Source organism: Fistularia commersonii, chromosome 34, assembly GCF_037954325.1.
Source record: "Fistularia commersonii isolate RoL2024-O1a breed Wild chromosome 34, RoL_Fcom_v1.0, whole genome shotgun sequence".
In the NCBI taxonomy this organism is placed as follows: Eukaryota; Metazoa; Chordata; class Actinopteri; order Syngnathiformes; family Fistulariidae; genus Fistularia; species Fistularia commersonii.
Window position 1 is genome coordinate 8,765,531 of NC_141317.1, and position 20,023 is coordinate 8,785,553.

The 20,023-nt window shown below is 44.9% G+C and overlaps 1 protein-coding gene and 1 long non-coding RNA gene across 2 annotated transcripts; one reads left to right on the forward strand and one right to left on the reverse strand.

The window, feature by feature from the left end:
* Positions 1-4,982: 4,982 nt before the first annotated feature.
* Positions 4,983-19,926, reverse strand: dcaf1 (ddb1 and cul4 associated factor 1). Its single transcript, XM_086141983.1, has 25 exons — positions 19,725-19,926; positions 18,957-19,105; positions 18,788-18,864; positions 18,631-18,704; positions 17,484-17,597; positions 15,948-16,085; positions 15,150-15,752; positions 14,814-14,915; positions 14,551-14,709; positions 13,852-14,031; positions 13,541-13,750; positions 13,285-13,454; positions 13,050-13,174; positions 12,166-12,401; positions 10,865-11,940; positions 10,557-10,755; positions 9,675-9,757; positions 9,275-9,359; positions 8,947-9,180; positions 7,970-8,063; positions 7,546-7,650; positions 7,328-7,401; positions 7,114-7,209; positions 6,634-6,934; positions 4,983-6,150 (listed from the first exon to the last, which is right to left on the reverse strand). Exons 2-25 carry the CDS (start codon positions 19,067-19,069, stop codon positions 6,095-6,097), a joined length of 4,704 nt encoding a protein of 1,567 aa, XP_085998109.1. The 5' UTR covers positions 19,070-19,105; positions 19,725-19,926; the 3' UTR covers positions 4,983-6,094.
* Positions 13,319-14,100, forward strand: LOC147214491 (uncharacterized). The gene is made up of 2 exons (XR_015104394.1): positions 13,319-13,459; positions 13,548-14,100. It is a non-coding gene; the product is annotated as an uncharacterized LOC147214491 (long non-coding RNA).
* Positions 19,927-20,023: the final 97 nt, after the last annotated feature.

Below are 20,023 nucleotides of genomic sequence, written 5' to 3' on the forward strand. Positions count from 1 at the left end.
TATATTGTCTGCTATGGATGCACTGTTTTAGTCAGCGTTAGCAACATGGCACAACATTATGTGACTCACAACTTCTAGTAGATGGCAGCAATGCAGCTTCCAGGTCTGTAAATAGCATTTTGTCTTGTTGTTAGAAATTGACTGGCTTTCCCATAGGCCCCGATACCCTCATCGGCAAGATGTGGTTGACAAAAAAGAGAAAAGTGGACATGGAGTGTAGTGTTTTCCAAGAAAAATTAACCACTTCTTATTTGTTGGTTAAGGTTAATAAGAAACCTGTATGCTCGGTTTGGACGCAGCGTGTTTCGGTGCAACGATGACTCAAAATGTGGAGCAAAATGCACAGAGAACTGAAAAGGCAGAAGCGAGGCATAGCGCTGTTGAAATTGGACATAATTTTCTTCATGAATCTCAGGTTGTTCGATATGAACCTGACATCAAATCAGGCCGTATGTAGCCTCCGGACCAAAATGAGTTTGACACCCCTGGTTTATAGTGGCATCCAACCATTCATTGGTTCACACGTCCGGACATTGTTGGCTCTCCTATGAACCTCCGGTATGTTTTTGGAGTGCAGGTGGGAACCGGAGAACCCGAAGACTCCCCGCACCCTGTCGGAATCGAACCAGGGACCTTCTCGCTGCCCGGCCGAAGCGCTAACCACCAACAGCTAACCATGCTGCTATCGAATACCAACATGGATACCGGAGAAGGCCCGTTTCTGGTACTCACCACCCCGGGGATCCTCCCGTCCTCCAGGAGACGTGGACACCGGGATGTTGAGGCGGCGGACAAGCGAGGACCGCCAGACGGATGCGACACCAGCCGAGCTCGTGAAGAAGTCGATTGGATGAGAAGTGAGTGGGAAGAAGTGAGAAGATGCAGGAAGGGGAGGAAAGAGGGAACGAGTGAGTCGAGGAGGGAGAACAGATAGCGAGGGGAGAGAGGGTGATGAGGAGGACGAGAGGTGCAATTTGCTAAAGATAGCGGTGAGATTTGCAGAGGAGGCAAAGGAAACATGAAAACAAACATTCAATAACATTATCAGAAGACAAGTTTAAAGATTAAAACTTAAACAGTTGAACGGGATCATTGATGAGGGAGGGAGAAACAAGAACAACGGAAAACAGTTGGCGGACCAGGATCTGAAGGTAGGAGGTCAGAGTTTAGATGTTACGAAAGGAGCTGGAGTTCCTCAGGAGAAGGTTTGGAGAAGCAGAAAGAAAAAGCTAAATGGCGCAATGGTAGAAGAGCAAGCCGTGAAACTCGGAGGTTAGCAACGCGCTGCTTGGAAAGCCCGGCCGATTACGGAAAAAAAAAAAATCTCGTATGCTGAGGAGGTCTTGGCGGCAATGCAGAAAAAATAAAAGAAGGAGAGAGAAATACCAGCTGCAAGCAGAAGAGCTGGAGGATTTAAAGGAAGGTGGGAAAAGGATGATGTTCTCAACACCTGAGATGAAATCTAAAAATGAAGGGCTTGAGGTTACAGTGAGAGCGATGGTTCTAGCGGGGAAAAATAATTGACGGTAAAAACAATCGATCTGTAAATTTCAACAAATAGTTCGTATCAGCAAAGGGGGGAAAGGAAAAAAAAGGACCCGCTGTCGAAAGTACTGTCATGACATTGGAAGTATGACCTCGAAGGGAGAACGTGTGAGGGAAGATAAACAGGACGAGAAGCAATCGCATCGTCCAAAACATCGGACCGAGGAAAGGCAACGCCGATGGCGCGCACGTTTGTTTGTTTGTTTGTTTGTTTGTTTGTTTGTTTCCGGTGCACAGCTTCACCCGTCTTACCGGAGAAGGGGAACCGGATACAAAAAGTCTGAAAACAGACAAAGGAGTCGGGAGGAAAGTTAAACGATCCTTTCCGCGCGGGACGGTCGCGAAAGGCGGCGGGGAAAACGGCCGACTGGATCTGGAGGAAATGTTTTATTACACCATCAGGAACCCCAGCGAAGGAAGCCCGGAGAAGATGTTTCTGCTTTGTGGAAGAACGTAGGAGGACGAGGGGACGACGGCGAGGCGGCTCAGGGAAATAATCATTCCCGTCCGTATCGGCGACGGCCGGTGATTCGCGTGGGGGACGGAGTCAGAAAAAGTCGGGTAAACTAAGAGTCACGGCTCACGGTGCTCTCGGATGTGAGGAAGGCTTGTGGCAGGTGATAAATGCATTCAACAGGAACCAAGGGGAACATTCTTAATTCATCATCATGAATTATTTTGGAGAGAGAAGAACCATTCTCCTCAGATATGGACAGAGTTATCGTGACAGCGTGTAGCGGAGAATTAAACTCTTCGGTGGGATGTAGTCTTTTTAACGGGGAGGAGGGGGGAGTGATAAATGTCACAAGATGTCTCGCGGGATTAAAGTAATGAGATGATATTTCCTTCTCAAAGTCTATTTGTAAAGCCTTAATCCAGTCAAGATAAGACCATAGTACTGTACGGCACTTAACACCATAAAAGATCGGGCTCGGAAGCGTTTAGAGCACAAGATAGCCGAGTCCGTGCGGCTGAAATAGCGTTCGGTTTCGCGATCCGGGGAAGAGTTCGGAAAAAGATGCACCGACTGCGGCGGTGCGGGAAGACATTTGCATTCAGTTAAGAGCAGAGATGGAATTATGACAGGTAGATGAAGAAAGTGCAAACTGCAAGTAATGAGCAGAATGAAGGCTGGGGCTCGGGAATCTGGAAAGAACGCCGTTCATTATGCTGATTCCTGCAGCGGGCCTTTGCAGTCACTGCGCAGGAGCTGAAAGCGTGGAATATTATTCTTACTTGCAGGGAAATATGTGCTTGGGAACACACTATCACAGAAGAGAGGGGAGCGGGAAGAAAAAGTTGAAAACGTATTAGGAAATGGGGAGATTGCTAGCGGGGTTGAAATACACAATTTCATTTTTTAAGGACAACTGGACTGGAATGATGACTTTGAGAGCAATGAGCATTGATGAAGAACAACACTGAATGGTGGCAGCGATGCTACCGCCTTCAGATGAGAAAAAAGAAAGTGGAGGAGAAAAACTGTATCGTTGCTGTTTCCCTGCCAGGAACTAGATTAAAAATAATAATAATAATAATAATAATGATAATAATGAACTTGCAATTTGCAATTTAAATTCGACTGAAATATCTGGAGAATCGGCTAGCTCTTTCAAAAAATGAACTGGTTTAAAAGCCTCTGCACGACATATCATTGCAAGCAAACCTAAAGTAAAAAAAAATAAATTCGTATTATATGAGATCTACGCATTTATTTCTTTTGATTAATCACAACAAGCACACAGGAGAGTGAAGGTCTCTCAAGTCCCCAAGCGTGACCTGAAATAGTTTCAAACCAACACAGCAATATAAACCGTCTGAAAGTCGCAAATAACCGCTCGGGTCAATTTTCCCTTTGAAGAGAAGAATTTTTCAAAACATTTCAAGATAAATAAATGTATAATGCCATTTTCTGGCAGATTGTGTCAAGGTTCATCTTAAGCATGGTTCACTTCCAAGCCGATCATTACAGTGCATCGTGGTGTCTCATCCCACGGAGCCTCGGTGACTTGAAAAATATGTGTGATTTGATGAATGTTGAGCGTCCAGTGATTGTGATGTAGTGTGGGTGGGAGGGCAGTGTTCAGCAGGGCGATTTCTCTCCATCATAGCAACGCTGTGACTGAATCCCATCTGTCTGTTACTTCAAGTGGAACACTGTGGGCAGTGCTCCAATCACACACATTAAGCCGAAAGAGCGTGGGGCTAAATATGCATCCCGGCTAATAAATCTTGCGGGGCAGTTTGCACCGAGAGAAAAAAAAAAAAATTGGCACAAAGAATATTTTAAGAAGGGGGGGAAAAAAAATAAAAATAATGACAGATTGGTTTTAGTTGGGGTGGAGCCGCGTAGCAGCTTTGTGAGGGGGAGACGCCGGTCCACTGCAAACAGGAATTGCCTAATGCAGTGAGAGCTACAATCTGTTTCTACACCCCCAAAGCCAGCAGACAATAAGAGGCAGCAGAGGAGGTAATAAGACCCGGGCCTTTCCAACTCATCGATCACCTGCCTGCACACACACACACACACACACACACACACACTCTTACTACTTTATATCTTTTTGGTATGGTACATTTTATGTGCTCTGCAGGAATGTGCCAGTGCACATAGCTTAACACGTGGACCCACACTTAATGAGATTTATTTGATCCCTCTCAATGTGGTTGTGATTACTATTTTAATGTGTTCTATTATTAACTATGGGGGAGGCCGCAGAAAAATTAAAATCCTTGCGTGTGCGATTCGATAACAAAGAGCTCATTTTATGGAAAATTTCAAGCGCGCGCACTTTTGGAATACAAGGCATGAAGATGCAATTTGCTCATCGGAGATTGAGTTATAATTGATGAAAAGTATTGAACGAAAGGATTTCGCTTTACTCCGGAGGCACGCGCGCGAAGGAATTAATAACGTTCGCTCTAACATTTGGACAGTTACAAATTTAATTTTCAATTACATATGTTGCTTGTCGTGCTACAAAAAAAAAAAAAAAAAAACAACAGATAAACCGCGTTGATTTCACAACAATGCTCATTTGTGCAAAAAAAAAAAAAAAGAGAAGGCAAGACAGACGCTTCGCGTATTTGGAAACGTGACGATGGCTTGGTGACAATTCGCAGCCAGGTGTTTGGAGACAGGATTCAATGAGCAATTGTGTTTACACAAAAGTGCAATCTCACTTTTGACTGAAATTGTGTTGATCTAGTGACGTGTTCTACGTGATTTTGGCGTCCTCCTAGACCCCCCCCACCCGGCAGATACCACCAGGTTGATTATTGTGTTAAACAGACCAAGATAACTGTATCTTCACCGCCTGCGCTCTTGCCTTCATCCGTGGCATCCGAACTCGCGGAAGATGAAAATGTTCGTCTGCGCGCGAGTTAAACTCTCACAGGGGCGGTGCGGCGTTCTAATCGAAGCAGTACACAAAATGTGATTTCAAAGTTTTATTTATAGGAAAAAATACTTTTCGATACATACAAGCTGTACATAAAACTGTCAAGAAATTCATCATACTCCTCTGAAAAAGAAAACCGGTAAAATGAGTAGATATGGGGCAAATAATTTGAAAGACATATCGTGTTGGCGCCGCTGACCAGAACTGTGCAAGAGCCGGGCATTTACTTACATTTTTTTCCGTCAAATGTTATTCCCGATGTTTGCATCCGCCGTTTAGCCGGGCCGTATCCTCATTGTCGTGGTCTTAAGTAGAAGCTATCACAGTACGAAGGAGCCGCGTCGTAACGAACAGCTCGCAGCCCCGCGTCCATCTATCTGATCGGGAAAACCCGGCGGGCTTCTTAAAGGGATGCTGGAAAACGTTTCCGGGCAAAGGGTGTGAAAGTTGCGTTCATTTCCCCGCTTCCGTGTGCGAAATAAGGAGAGGGTGTTTGAAAACGGCACTCCTCTGCGGCCTTTTGGTTTACGGTCGAAAGCGCGGCCTGAAAGTGTCGCTCGATAACTCTGCCGGTGTGTGTGTTCCTTGCGTTGGCTACCAAATTCAAACGCGAAGTACTGCTGTCTGTTATCCCAGGTGGCGTCCGGGCTCCGGAACGCACCGCACTCTTTGGAACTCAAAAGCCGACCCGCGGTCCGGCTGCGTGACCCCCGCGCCCTCCAAAGACCGACCCGCGAGCGACGGCGCCTTACAAAAACGTGAATCGATATCAAATGGGGAGGCTCGTTAAAAGACTCGTGAATACAATAAAATAGAAAACTTTGCTTCACTGCGTCGACACCCTGACCGTTCCACTCGTAACCAAGCTCGCCTGTTTTTTTTTTTTTTATAAAACTAGATCATATACAATCACTTTTGCACGCAATTTTTTCCGTTTCTTTCATTCGATCTGAGCTTGTTCTTCCTCGGTCCTGTCACTGAGAGTCCCATTGTGTGCAGACACCAACTGTTTCAGACTGGCAGTGCTCCAAGTTATCTCCCACCTTATCTGCTGATATCACCCTCTCTTTTCATGCCTCCTGTTCTGCAGCTCAAATATCTCCCAGGCAAAGTTGATATGCTGTCTCATCTCAGATGCCGCCCGGGCCTCACTCGTTGAGGGATAAGATGATGTCATCCTCAAGGTCAGAGTTGTCAGAACTGTCTGTTTATGAGAAAAGCAAACACTGACTTAGACCTGTGCGAATACAGAGACTTAATGCAGCATGTGTCAACGGGTAAGGGGTCGAAGCGATACGGAGGAACAAACGGGGAGCGGTTTTGAAGCCCCGGCCGAATCCGGCGTCCGGATTCTTCACCCCCCCCCTTGCCGCGTGTAGCGCGTATGTGCCGAGACATTAGTTCTTCTTTGATTTCGACACGAGCAAAACACCTGCTCGAATTCCCATCTCATTTCATGGCGATTTCAATATGAATAATAGCCATGACATGAATACGTATCAAGGATATGATTTTTACTATTTGCTGAACCTCTATGACGACAGTAGTTTGGAACAACTTTACCAACATTACCGTCGTAAAAACAGTTATGCATTAATAAAGTTGTCCTCTCCGGACCTCAGAATTCAAATCTTTTATGTCGCTAGCTCTGGCCGACCTCCGTAATCCCCGCTCCTTCCGGACTCACCGTTGTCGCCGTCCAGATCGACGTCGTCATTTTCCGAGTCGTCGTCGTCGTTCTCCTCGTTGTCGTCGTTGTCGTCGTCGTCGTCGCCGTCGTCGTCGTCGCCGATGTCGGCCACCTCTTCCAGCAGCCGCACCACCTCCTCGTCCGAGGGAGAGAGCTCCTCGTTTCCGTCGTCCTCCTCTTCGTCATCCTCATCTTCCCCGCCGTTCTCGTTCTCCAGCTCGGCGATGAGGGGATCCGTGTCGACGTCGTCATCGGAGTCCTCGTCGTCGTCGTCGTCTTCCTCCTGGTCGTCGTCCTCCTATCGCAGAAATGTGAAATCGACCGCGTATATTCATCCCCAAATCATAAAAATCTGCCTTAAAGTCTTTCCACACCATTCCGGATCCTTTCTTTGAAGGCCAATTACAATTCAACTTTTAGGTCTACCTCGGGGGGACGAAGAGGCACTTTTCCATATAAAGGAAGTTCGTTAACTACCTGATCCTCTTCATCCTCCTCCTCTTCCTCCGCTAGCCTTTGTCGACCGACTTCATAGAGCCTGCAGACCGTGTCCGTGTTGACGGAGTCTTGATTCTACGGGATGCATCCGGAGGGAAAAGGAAAACTTTTGATATGCCATGTATAGCTACATATTCTTAAATCATTGCGATCCTTTGCGATGTAAAAAGCAAGCCTGAGTATGAGAGGCTACCTCGATCACGGCCAAGTAGCAATCCTTTGTATCCGTGCAAAGGTCAAATATATTTCTCTTGACATCGATCGTGGCTGCAAGGAACACAATAACACATCGGTAATTAATCTCATACGATCGATGTATATGTATTTTGTCTATTTAAAAGAATACAAAACACACCCGGGATGATCGTCGTGGAGAAAAGGTCAAAGTGCAGAAACGGCAAGATGTCTTACCGATGGGTTTGTAGTCTGTGGCGTTGAAGGTCCTGAATGATGAACCGAACGGACTTTTCATTTGCATCTCCATCATGTCGTCTTCATCATCAGCCTGCAACATTGCTGCCAAAGCGACAGACGCATGGGTACGGCGGAAAAAAACTAAAACCAAACTGCTCATGTCGGGCTCGGGTTGTTTGCGTTTGCAGAACCATCACGGGCGCGTTCGTGGCTCTTCCCGCGGTGCGGCGTGTAGACGCCCCGCTGTGAAACTAACACCGAGCCTTCTGGACATTTGACTCTGGCCACACATTCGATTTTACCCCCCCCCAAAAAATATATAAAAATATAAACAAATGTTCACTTCGCTCCATAATCCATATCCTTGGACCGAAACGCATCATCTTATTGTTTCGCTGCTTCCAGCGGCTTCCATACATACCTCCGTAAATGACGGTGCCGTTGTTGTTGAAGACGATTCTGCACTGGTCCAGGGCTGGAACTGTGTGGAGAAGGTGGAAAGTCCGCAAATCCCACTGAAAACCCAAACTAAGGAAGATTCATTTTCACCGTCTCCGTCTGAATCCGGGTAAGTAAAATTAATATTTTGTGCAATAAAAGTTAGTTTTAATGGTCATCCTAGAAATGGGGCGAGAAATACTTCAAATCGGAATTCAGTTTCCAATCAGGTCCGAGTTGTGAAATTGTTCACTTCTCATAATAATAATAAAAAAAAAATTATAACTGGCGGTTAACTTTTTTTTTTACGGTGGAACAAATGATCACTGTAAAGTCATGAACTCATAACCAGGTGGTGGGCTACAGACATTTAAAGCTGCGATATTTTAAAGGTTTTTTCCTGATATAACCATTTAAATAATGATTAGAGCGGTTACACACGACATCCATGAGATTTTTAAATAAAATACAAGGTTACTTACAGTTTCGGCAATGCAACTGCTGTAGAAGCAACACTGATTTACTTTACTTGATTTACTTTAGTATGACTTCAAATAATTCCAATATATAAAGTCACATGTTATTAACTTACCAAGAGACTTTAGAATGATGCCATGTACAAAGTGACATGTAAAGTGACGAGCACGTAAAGGAGGTTTCAATGATCTTTATGAGTATTTTTAACCACTAATAAATTATATGTTTACACCTATTTTCCCATGTCAAAGAATAGGTTCTTGATCCAAATACAATTATCATTTTAACACAGAAGTGTACTTTGAAACTGGACCCATGCCAGTCTTCTTGAGAAGACAACAAGTGTTCATCTCTCACGCTCTATTAAAAAAAACAAAAAACAAAGATGAATGGATGGCTTGGTTTAACTCCCTGTTGTGGAGCTGGTTGTCTGCTGAAAATAAAAAAAACTAAACAAGCAAAGCACTTCACTCTCAAGGATACAATTTCTGTGTTAATGATGACCTCCAGGCCATTCGGATGGAAAACACCACTTATGTTCATGTTGAACTTGTCGAATTTGTGAATGGCCTGAGCGGTGCGCACATCCCAGAGAACGCCGTCGTTGAGCACCAGGTCGTCGGTGGGGTTGAAAGTGGCGCAGTTCCTCTTGTAGTTGTTTGCCAGATCTGGGTTGTTGAGAGTCAGTGTTACCTGACCCGTCTGTATGTCATATATCTAGTAGAGACAAAAACACGGGACTTGAAACGAAAGCCGTGGTGTTGTTTTTCCATATTTGTTGCGATATTACGGACAATTCTGATATACTTACACGTGCTATATGTTCCTTAGTTCCTATCACGCGATCTTGTGAAAGCTTACTGAACTCCACATAGTGGTCACCCAGAAAGGAGTGCCTGAAAAGAGTAGCAAATATTTCAACACTTTTTAATAGATTTCATAGAATGACTTTAACTTCATAAAATGAAAGAGTCAAGACAGTGAAGAAGCATGACTGGGAACAACTGCAAAAACAAATGACAGAATACTATGAAAATGGATTGAAGGTATCTGTAGGATACTTTGCCCAGATAGATGCAAGTCCCGCAATGTTACAGTATTGATTTTGCCATAATCTAAGAATAATAACTAGGGGAACATTTTGTATTGTAAAAAATGACAACCTATGAAAATTTAGTGTTTTTGAGTCTCGTCGTTGACACATTTCTTACTTCATGATGAACACAGACTTCATGCCCCACAGTGCAGACATTGGGTAACTCCACGAGGCTGACGTTAAAAGCAGGGAGCCATCCTAGAAAATACAAAATGTAGTCTTTTAGGAGGGACTTGACAGCGAACATATTTGAACTCCGAAAAAAAAAACAAAGCGTGATTCCGTTCTTAATGTTAATGTTCCTCAATAGATTTCGTGTTTAATAAAATGCACCTTCTTGCTTCAATTCCTCCTGAGCCTATGAGGCCACTGCTGATACTGACTCTGTTTTGGATTTCTCCATGTCATGACTTTTATGTAAGCAGAACGTCGGTGTCCTATTATTGGCTCAAAAGTGAGTCTTCACTTTTTCTTACCGGTGGTGGATGCAGCTCTATTCTTGGAGTGGGAGTCGGTAAATCCAAATGCACTTTCAAATATATGATGATCGAGAAACAGTTTCGACGTGATTGCACCATTCTCCTGTGCAATCGCGATTAGTCTTTTAATTACGGTTATGTCAAATCAGTAATTAAGGATGCTTAGCATATTTTTCTAAAATACACAGGAGTCAAAAGTAGTGGCTTTACTATCCGGATGCTCGGAAGCTCTGCGGTTTCCATTCTCTCCAGCTCGTGCCTAAAGGCCCGTCCAGATCAATGATAATTTGCGCTGAAAGGTAAAGTATAGTTCCAGTAGCTTAAGTTGATTCATGACGGTCCATTTTATCCATCCTGCTCAACCGCTCTCTTTTCTCCCTTCCTGCTACTCTCATTATTGAGAGCCCAAGAAGAGCGCATTTACATTTTGAACTCATTCATTCCAGGAAAGGTAATTCTACGATTGCAATAACATCGCCGCGCAATCTCAAACGATACTGACGTTTTGGTCTGCTTACCCGTGACGGCTCTAAGTGAGTTATGGCGGAACTATGGCAGCTGTAGCTGGCTTCCTCTTGGCCTGAAAAAACGTTGTAGAGCTTGAGTTGCCCCGTGCAGGTCCCGAGCATGAGAAAACGCTCGCGGGCTGAGAACGCGCAACACATGAATCCACTTTCGTCCTCGTCGGCTTCCCTGAACACTGAGATGGGACGGAACCTGGGGAAACGGAAAATAAGGGTGAAAGGAATTGATGGTGAATCACAGACCGGAAAACACATTCTCGCTGATTTAAAGAAGAAAACGCTTAAAGAGCCTGCGTGCAAACCTGCTAAAAATGAGATGTCTATCGAAGCATCCTCCATCTACGCCTCCATATTTAGGATATATAACCCTTCGCGTGTGTCTGGACGTAAAGTTGACAGGCGCTTGGCGTCTCTGTTTGGGCTCAGGGCACTGATGGGGGGTGAAAAGAGAGAAGGGTGGACAGGTTGCCACAGGGTTTTTACAGCGCGCGTGCTGCTCTCGCAGATACTCTGTGATGATATTGTCTAACGCAGGGGGGGAGGGCAGGTGTCTGTCAAACTGCTTCTTCATCGCTGGCGTCTGGCTGAAGGCCCCGTGATCAGACTTCTGTCGCAGCACCCTGGGTTTCTTGCAGCTCACGGAATTGCAAGCCATTTGCCGTTCGCGGGAAAAGACGATGCGTCCAATCAGCGGGGAGCCGTTGTTGCAATGGGCCACAGACGTGGAAGGGAAAGCGACGGAGGACGACCCCGAGGGCTGCGACGTAGACGGGCGTGTTTGCGGATGGCCGGACACCGGGGTCGTCGAATGAGAGGGGTGGTTGCTGAGTCTGGAGCCGACGCCATTGGCCAGCCGAGGGGTGCGAGGTAAAGTGGCGACCGGAGCGGCCGGCGGTGGAGGAGTAACAGAAGGGAAAGCAGAACTCGAGTGCGAAGAGTGAGACAGACACGCCATCGGGAGGTCGGCCTCTTTGGTGAGCGTGGTGGCTGTGTCGTGAAGGCCTTTGGCCACGAGGTGGTTTCTGATCAGCAGTAGCAGCTCTTTCTCGGGAAAGGTGATCCTCGATTGAGCGACCACGCTGGCCCTCTGCAGCCACGCCAGGGACACGTCCGTGCCGATCAGCAAGGGTTTCCCTGAGATTCTTTCGATGAGTTCGGCCGCAAATTTACAGAACTTGACGTGCTCGCTACGTTTGTCCTGGAGTACGGGCTCCTTCATGAGCTGCTGGATGTGGCCGCTGCTGAACAAAGGCAGCTTGCTGATGATCTGCCTGACAGAGCTGGACCGAGAAAGACCCACCAGAGCCTTGCAAGCCAGCGCTCTGATCTGATCTGCGTCCGTAATGGGCATCTTCACTGTCAGCAGGGACAGCAGGACCTGCGGGACAGATGCACAAGAAGCATCAGCCTTCGGTGACAAGACTGACGACGAGTTTGAGGAGCGGTTTTATTTCGGAAGGGTTCCTCGTGAAGGAATTCCGGCAGAAGATACTTGTCGGGTGTCCGATATCCGGGCCTTGGGGCATACCTGACGGCAGCCCGGCGTGCGATCGCACGTTGTCGATGCCCACACAGAAAGCCGTACGCAGCCACGCCACTCTACCTTAATGCCGTTGTTGGACTGCACCACATTCCACATCTTAGTAAGGACGCTCTCGCTGGCTTTTGTCAACTGTGGCAGTCGACGACGGGGAGTGCCTGCGATGAACTTGCCGATGCTGGACATCCGTTTGTCTGGAGCGCACACACAGTTGATCACGACTTGCAGCGCTGATTTCTGAATCTCGGCATCGTTCACAAACACCTCGCCTTCTGCGACTGCCAGGACTATGCTCATTCCTGCAAAGAGAAGCCCCCGTTAATTGAGAGAAAGCCTGGGAGAATAGTAGCAATTTTTGCAATAGTCGCCGTTACTCAAAAGAGTGGGGCTCACATTTTATGACATGACGATATTTAAATCCAAACTACATTCAATTTGGAATCAGAATCAGAAGACTTTATTGATCCCCCAGGGGGAAAATTGCTTTTCGTTGAAAGCAGCTCCTCCTTGACAGAGTCAAGTGGGGAAGAATCAAAATAGAACTCCATATAAAAATAAAAAATAGCAGATAATCAAAATAAAATGAAAAGAACAGTAAAGATCGAAAGTTAAAGGTGTTTAAAAATAAATAAGAATATGTGATCATATACATGCGTATTTACAAGTACATGTTTATGATTACACGTAGTAATTTTGTGAATGATAGCAATCAAATGCCAAACATTGTGCTCAAACTGTAAAAGAAATATTGTAAGGTTTTACTTGAATAATGCACAAATGCTCATTTTCAATTGGTGCAGTGTGCAGAGCTGCTGATCTAATCAAACATGCTGCAGTGAAAAAAAAACCCCGTATCATATTTCAAAAATGATTGGATGTCGGACCATATGCAACGTCTTTAAAGATAGATCACGGGTAAAATGGCAAAACACTCAGGTAACACCTACCAACACTGGAAACAGTGGAGCCTCCCTCGTCGAGCACAGCAACAGCCTCAGACAACAACATCTGGGTCTTTGGTACAACGGTGAGAATACTCAAGATATCGAGGGCATAGCGCACTGTGTCACTCCTGCATGTAAGGAAACATTATCATTGATTTGTATCTTTGGGAGAGAAGTGTTAAAACATTGACAGTGAAATTGTGAAGGACTATGAAGAGAATTACGGTCCCGTCCTTACCTGCCGTAGTATGTCCTCCAGTCACAAGCAATGGAAATGAGCTGTAGAAGGAGTTGGACGCAGGAGAGTTTGTGAAAGACCTCTGCTGGTTCCCAGTAAAGCCGGAGCGGGCCATACTCGATGAGAAACTCCATCATTTCCACAACCTGCTCGCGGCTGTAGCTGACCGCCTGAGGCATGGCAGGACACAAATCATCGATACAAAAGGTCAAATGCGTTTCTTTCACTGCCACTAAAGCGAGGCTCTTCTATATACCTTGTAGTATGGCTGGGAGTGAATGGGGGCGCCTCCTTCCGTCCGCTGCAAGGATTGCTTGACCTGCTCCACCTTGATTGCCAGATGAGCCTCAAAATACCTGCGCAGCGCCATGCAAGTGTGTTTGGCAGTCTGCCGGCTTGAGAAGATCTCGTCATCGCTCAACAGCGCTCCCTGGTCTTCTAGGTTCAGGATCTCTAGCGTACTGATCTGGAAGCAGTCGTGCGATTGATTAGCATGCCGTTTGAGTCAGATGTGTTTTTCGAGTGAAAAAATATACAGATGATCGCGTTTGCGGTGTCTCGTCCTACCAGATTGACGAGACGTCGGAGCCCGTCCTGCTTGTCAAAAAGCTCCAGGACAGCGCGGAAAGAAAAGGAAATGGAGAAGAACATGGTGGCGTGGCAGCAGCCGGACGCATGCGAGCATTCCAACAGCCACAGTGTGTATCCAACCACATCTGACAGGACGGTGTGGGGCAACATACACACCTTTGGAAGAGAGAAGAAACGCTGAATGCCTTTATAGCAATAAAAGCAGGATTCAAAGTGTTTTTCTAAGCCATCTTGTCTCTTAATTGTTACATGAACGGAAGCTACAGGTTTATGTATCAAAATAATGAGAGATATCAAATGATAGCTAATATATAGTAGCGCTACGAAGCTTTTTGGGCCAATATAAGGGTTTGTTCTGTTTGATACATCATTTTTTTTTCAACATTTTTGCATCAATACAAGTGTATGAAGGACACTTATATATAAATCCCTCTCTACCAAATGCTCTTGACAATAGGTTTTAATGTTCCAATTATTTCTTGCTTAATGTAATGCAACTTTTATTTATATCACTTTGAACAAATTTAGATGACTGCTTGCTTACAAGCATTCAAACCGCCATCATGTGAATCCAGCCATGCCCGACAACGGAGAAATCTCTGTACTACAACGTCGTGTTGTTAAAAACGGGAACGCCGGTTTGAATATGTCACTCCATTTATTACGCCTCTGTACCCTTTCCATGGCATCCTGGTTGTAGGCAAGGTAGTAGAGGCACAGGGACACTCCAGTAGCAGCCATAGATGGTCTCGGGATCTCCAGCAACTTCTGAACTCCTCCGTGTGCCACAAACTCCGCAGCAAACTTCTTGTGAAGCAGCAGGGAAGCGAGATACTATAAGAGGAGGAAATATACAGAGATATATGTGACAAGTTTTACCCTGGCGGTTAGCACCACCGATCCACGTCTCGATATGAAGCGCCGAGGAAATGTTTCACCTTGAGAGCCTCAAAGGTGAGCTGCACATCATTGGTCTGCTTCAGATCCATATAATGCATTAGCAACTCACGAGCTCCCATCTGCATGAAAACCGCCAGGAGCTGTGGGCAGAGAGAGAACAAATAAAACCTTTGCCATTCGCTTTACTATAAAACCACACAAATGGCCGTCTGCCAGATATGACACGTCAACATGTCCCGCCGTTGTACATAATAACCCGTATGAATTCAAAACGCCAACTAGTGGCCGTTCGAGTCCGTGTCTACTTTGATAAAACGCCATGGAAACACAACACAATATATTACGTCTTGTGAGGGATGACGGCAATTACCAACCTCCTGATATTCTCCAAGAGGAGTGAGATATTGTAGAATGAGTCTCTGTTCGATCTCTGCGGTCAGAGGGTACAAATGATAGTTGTTGCCAATCACCCATGGACTCATCTCAGACCAGCTGCTATTGGACAGCTCGCTAAAAGTCCTCTCTGGCTCTGGCAAAGAGAAATTCAGTTTGGGTTTTGAGGTCCTGCCACTCAGGGAGTCCCTCTCTGCTCTCCGTCTCAGGTAAGTGTTACCATCAGACAAGCCTGGGTATATCAGGGAAGCGGGGGCAGACATGGGCTTCATCATGGTTTTAGCGGCCGAGTTTGCGCGGCTGCTGGTCTTATGTGGAGAGTTTAAACGGAACGAAAGCTCATTTTCGGGCTCGATGGTCGAGAGGGGAATTTCGCCATCGTCCTCCTGCTCTGTCTCCTCCTTTTCGGCGCCGTTTCGGCCTGGTGTGAAGGGCTTCTCTTCAAAGGCCCCATCAACTGTCTCCTCATCCAAAGGTAACAAAGGTTCACTCAATGTCTTCCTGGGGCTTGGGCGTTTGATTTCCCTTTTGGTCTCAGCATCCTTATCCTGGAGCTCCCGTAACCGATGCAACATCAAAGGCACCTGTCAAAGGAGAGCATTTAAATCAAGATGCTGCGCAGTTACATCACGCCGCATTCTGATGATGACCAAATTGCTCCGATGCTATTTGAGACGGCAGAGTTACAGCTTTTTCTACAATATCTCTTCGAGTGAAAAGCGATTTTGCGTATTTCATTTGTATGAAATTAACATGGGATAGCAGCATCCCCTACTGACCAAAACAGAATTCTCCTCTCTGTAGTTGGCCGCAATGTCCTGGTTCTCCATCGCACCTGCCAACAAGCCCGTGGCATAGATTCGGAGAGGCTGCTCGGCCTCCTGTGCCCACTTAAACAGCCTTTCAACTATTCCCTCCTGAATAGAACAAACAAAGGCATTAACGAAACACGGCTCTTGAAGAATGCGAACGAGTTCTTGAGCCGCAGTTTTAATTAAAAAAACAACAACAGTAGAGGGTACAGAAAAATGAAAATATGAATGAAGTTCAGAAATAAAACGTTCTCTTGAATCAGAGTGAAATCATCGAGGGAAATTTAAAGAGTTACCAGGAAAAGATTTATTAGTGAGTAGCAAGAGCTGGAAGGCTGAGAATCTTCTCAGACAAATTGCTATAATGTTCTATTACGCAGACATCAGGCTTGAATCAACTTAGAATTGTTAAGGCCTGCTGGTAGATTAGAGGAAAAGCTGGTAACAACAACAAAATATCAAGTCAAAGTAGGAGACTGGAAGACCGTCAGTTTAGTATCTAGTTACAGTTCAGGCAATGACACACAAGTGCAATCATCTTTCATATACCTTAGCTCATATACCATTTCCGGACTATTGAGCACACCTGAGTATAAGCCGCGCCGGCTATACATAAATAAATTAATGTGTACATATATAGGCCGTACTTGTCTGTATGCTGCAGGTGTCCACATTGTAACATGAGATATTTACACGTAAACATTTTTTGTAACTTAATTAAATCCAGACCGGTAACGTCCACAAATACATACTGGAAATGCTTTTTTGTCCCAAACAGTGCGTGGAACACGACAGATGAAAAAGATTAATAATAAATAGCGAGGAAAAGTCCATCCATCCATTTTCTATCTATGTGGTACTCCAGCTGATCGCTATCTTGGTCTTCCTCCTGCGCATTAAAACCATTAAAGTCGTCTTCTTCTGTGCCGGAATTGCACGGCCCCAGAATTTCATGGTGATTTCATTGATCCGATATGAGGAGGCTAAATATTTTGGAGGCATTAAACTCGTTAGCCCCTGAAAAATCCATAAATTAGCCGCATCGTTGTGTGAGCCGCAGTGTTCAAAGCGTGTGGAAAAAAGTAGAGGCTTATAGTCCGGAAATGACAGTACATCTTAAAACCATTTTGTAACTTTCAAAATGCCAGAGATGGGTCGTGACTCAAAAAGTCAGTGAGAGTAGTTATAGCCATGGGGGAGCAGTTATCCCTGCACTGAGCTGTTGCCACTTGCAGATGCTTTTACACCAAGGACACAAGTGGATAAACTGACATTCCAAGTCAAAAGGGGGCCCTTCTATTTTCATCCAGCTTCCAAGATGTTCTTGTAATACTGACTTTATTACTACTCTATGTGTGTCACCTCAAGTTGCATGACAGACGCAGAAGAGCAAGTTTGAAAAGACTGTTCCAAATTGGCATGAAGGTTGATAATCATTTCATGAAATCAAAATAACAAAAAAGTAAAGGATGTTGTTTTGTATTTAATACGGATATAGTGTACCTTTTCTTGAAAGACCACAGCCGTCTCCAGCCCGGGCATGATGTTCTGAAGCAAGCGACATGCTGCTGCATTCAAGGAAAATTCCCTGCTGGTCATCACATAGCTATTCACCAGCTAGAAAGGGAAACATTGGAATGTATAGAGAGCACTTTCTAACTTGGACACTGACTTCAGATTATTCATTTTTAGGATGAACAGCATTGCATCGAGCAGCCCTTGAGCAGCCCTAAGCCGCAAGAACACAAAAAATAGTTTTGTTATTCTAGGCTGCACTGCTGACTTTCACTGATTCCTCCACAAACACTGCCGAGTCCCTGCAGTGAACCAAGTCAAGGCAAGCATTACCTCTGGGTCTCCTCAAGATACCACTTAACACAGGTAGTCCTCACTTAACGACGTACTCAGAGTTACGAAGGGCTTTGCGATACTAAAATATGCGCGGAATGCACTGTTATCGGTGTTGTGAGTGAGTACGTATTGTACGCGTTTAGAATTGGCCTATATCCATCCAAATATAAACATTATAAAAAAAGGAAAGGGAAAATAGCACAGTAGAAATGGGCGATATGTATGTAAATACTGTACAGTAAAACAGTAGAAATCGCTTAACGGCAGACCCCTTAGAACGTAAACCCGACCTGAAGTGAGGACCCCCTGTACAAACTAAAATGATCAAACAGCCATTACTATAACAAAACAGTTTTTAATTATCTTAACTGTTATTCTGAACAATCAATGACTAGATAAATAGGGAAATTGTAGTTCAACAAAAAATTCAACGTTTACATCCATGTATATAGATCTATACTCAGATGGCAGGGTATCAGGCACCAACAAAAAAGAAACAATTCTAACTTACCATCACTCCATAGAGTCATTTTTAATGAGTTTGAGATCTTTTGATTGTAACATAATCATATTTGAACTTTGATGCCAGAGAAAATAGTTGAATTTATAGAGATATTTGCATTTAATGTGTAACACACCTTTGAATTAGGCCTTGCTGAACTAAATCGTCTGTCTTCGGTGACAAGAGTTGCTCAAATCGATAAAAAGCGTAATTTTAAACTGAAAAATTACAGGGAACAAATAAGTCTGAGAAAAGGGATATCTAATAGGGCCCTAATTCCTGTTAATCCATACTTACTGTGTTCATGAAATCATCATTCTTAAAGAGGATCTTGAGCAGGTGCCCCAGCATACATTCTGGATCAGCTCTCCCTAGTGGCGAAGAGGGAAATGTCAAAAACACACAATCTCCAGAGGTCCAGAGACGGTATTTTTGTTTGGCATGTTTTGCATACCGGGATGTCGGTCATCGAAAGGGTCTGGGTCTGCTTTGTGGTACTCTTCCGTCTCCTTCTCAACAAGTTCCGAGATTCTGAAAGTGACATTGCGATAAAAGGTTTGCTACCTTAATTGCTCCCTTTATAACATAACAAAGCATGATTTAATTAAAAAAAAGATACTAACTTGGTAAGGATGTTGACCAGCTCCTGTGTGCCACCTTGCTGTTCCCTCTCCCACTGTTCAAGTAAAGCAGTCAGCTCTGCCTTGGAGTCCACACTGGCAGATGCCGACGCCATAGCGTTGCAAGGATAGTGGCACTTGGTCACTACTCACTTCATTCATTAAATAAATGAATTAATATTGGAAAAAAAAACAGAGTTAGAGCAGGCGACCACGGATGCTAGTTTACGATTTCTTCTAAGACTGCCACATCACAGGAATGTGACTGAGGAAATATGGAGCTAAACCGTGGATCCGCACCATCACATCACAAATGTCACACAGCCGTGTTTTCAAGAGACTACAACTGACGAAGGCACATTCATTCAGCTTCACGTTAGTTTGGGGAAAATAATATCACGGCAACTTTTTTATATCCTGATTTAGAACGACAGTTTCCACGTCCCGTATTTCGGTTCTTTATTGATATTCTCCGGGGCGGACCGGAACCGACACAAACGCTGCCTGTTGCGGTGTTTGGCTAGCAACACGAGCTAAAGCGGAAGGCTAGTCAACTTAGCACGTTGGCGACACTTTTAAAAGTGAACACACTATAATTGCATATTATGCCATTCACTGTAAATCCACACTGAGGAGATATGACGAGTACATCCCGGCTGATATCCATCGTTTTATTTTGACCGAGAGAACCAGCCAGTGCATACTACCTACTGGTATTAGCTTATAGCAGCACAGGTAAACCTGGCTAGTTAGCTTGTATGCTAACTTTACCTCGTTGTTCGCTCAATTCTTCAGCAGTTTTATAAGGGCTGGGATCCAAAGGTATTCGTCCAAATGTGCAGGCTTGCTATATACTTATCCACAAACGTTGCACAGCTCAACTGGTGATTACTTTGTTGTGGCTTTGTGTTGACGGTTTATTATCATTATGGCGAACACGTTCTGCACGTCACTTGTTGTGCGACGGTCCACTCTTGATGACGTCCGGGTTCGGTGGAATAACATTTCGAAATATATTCAACAAAGACTGAAATCACAGCAAAAACCAAAAGAAGAACTATGATTCAAAT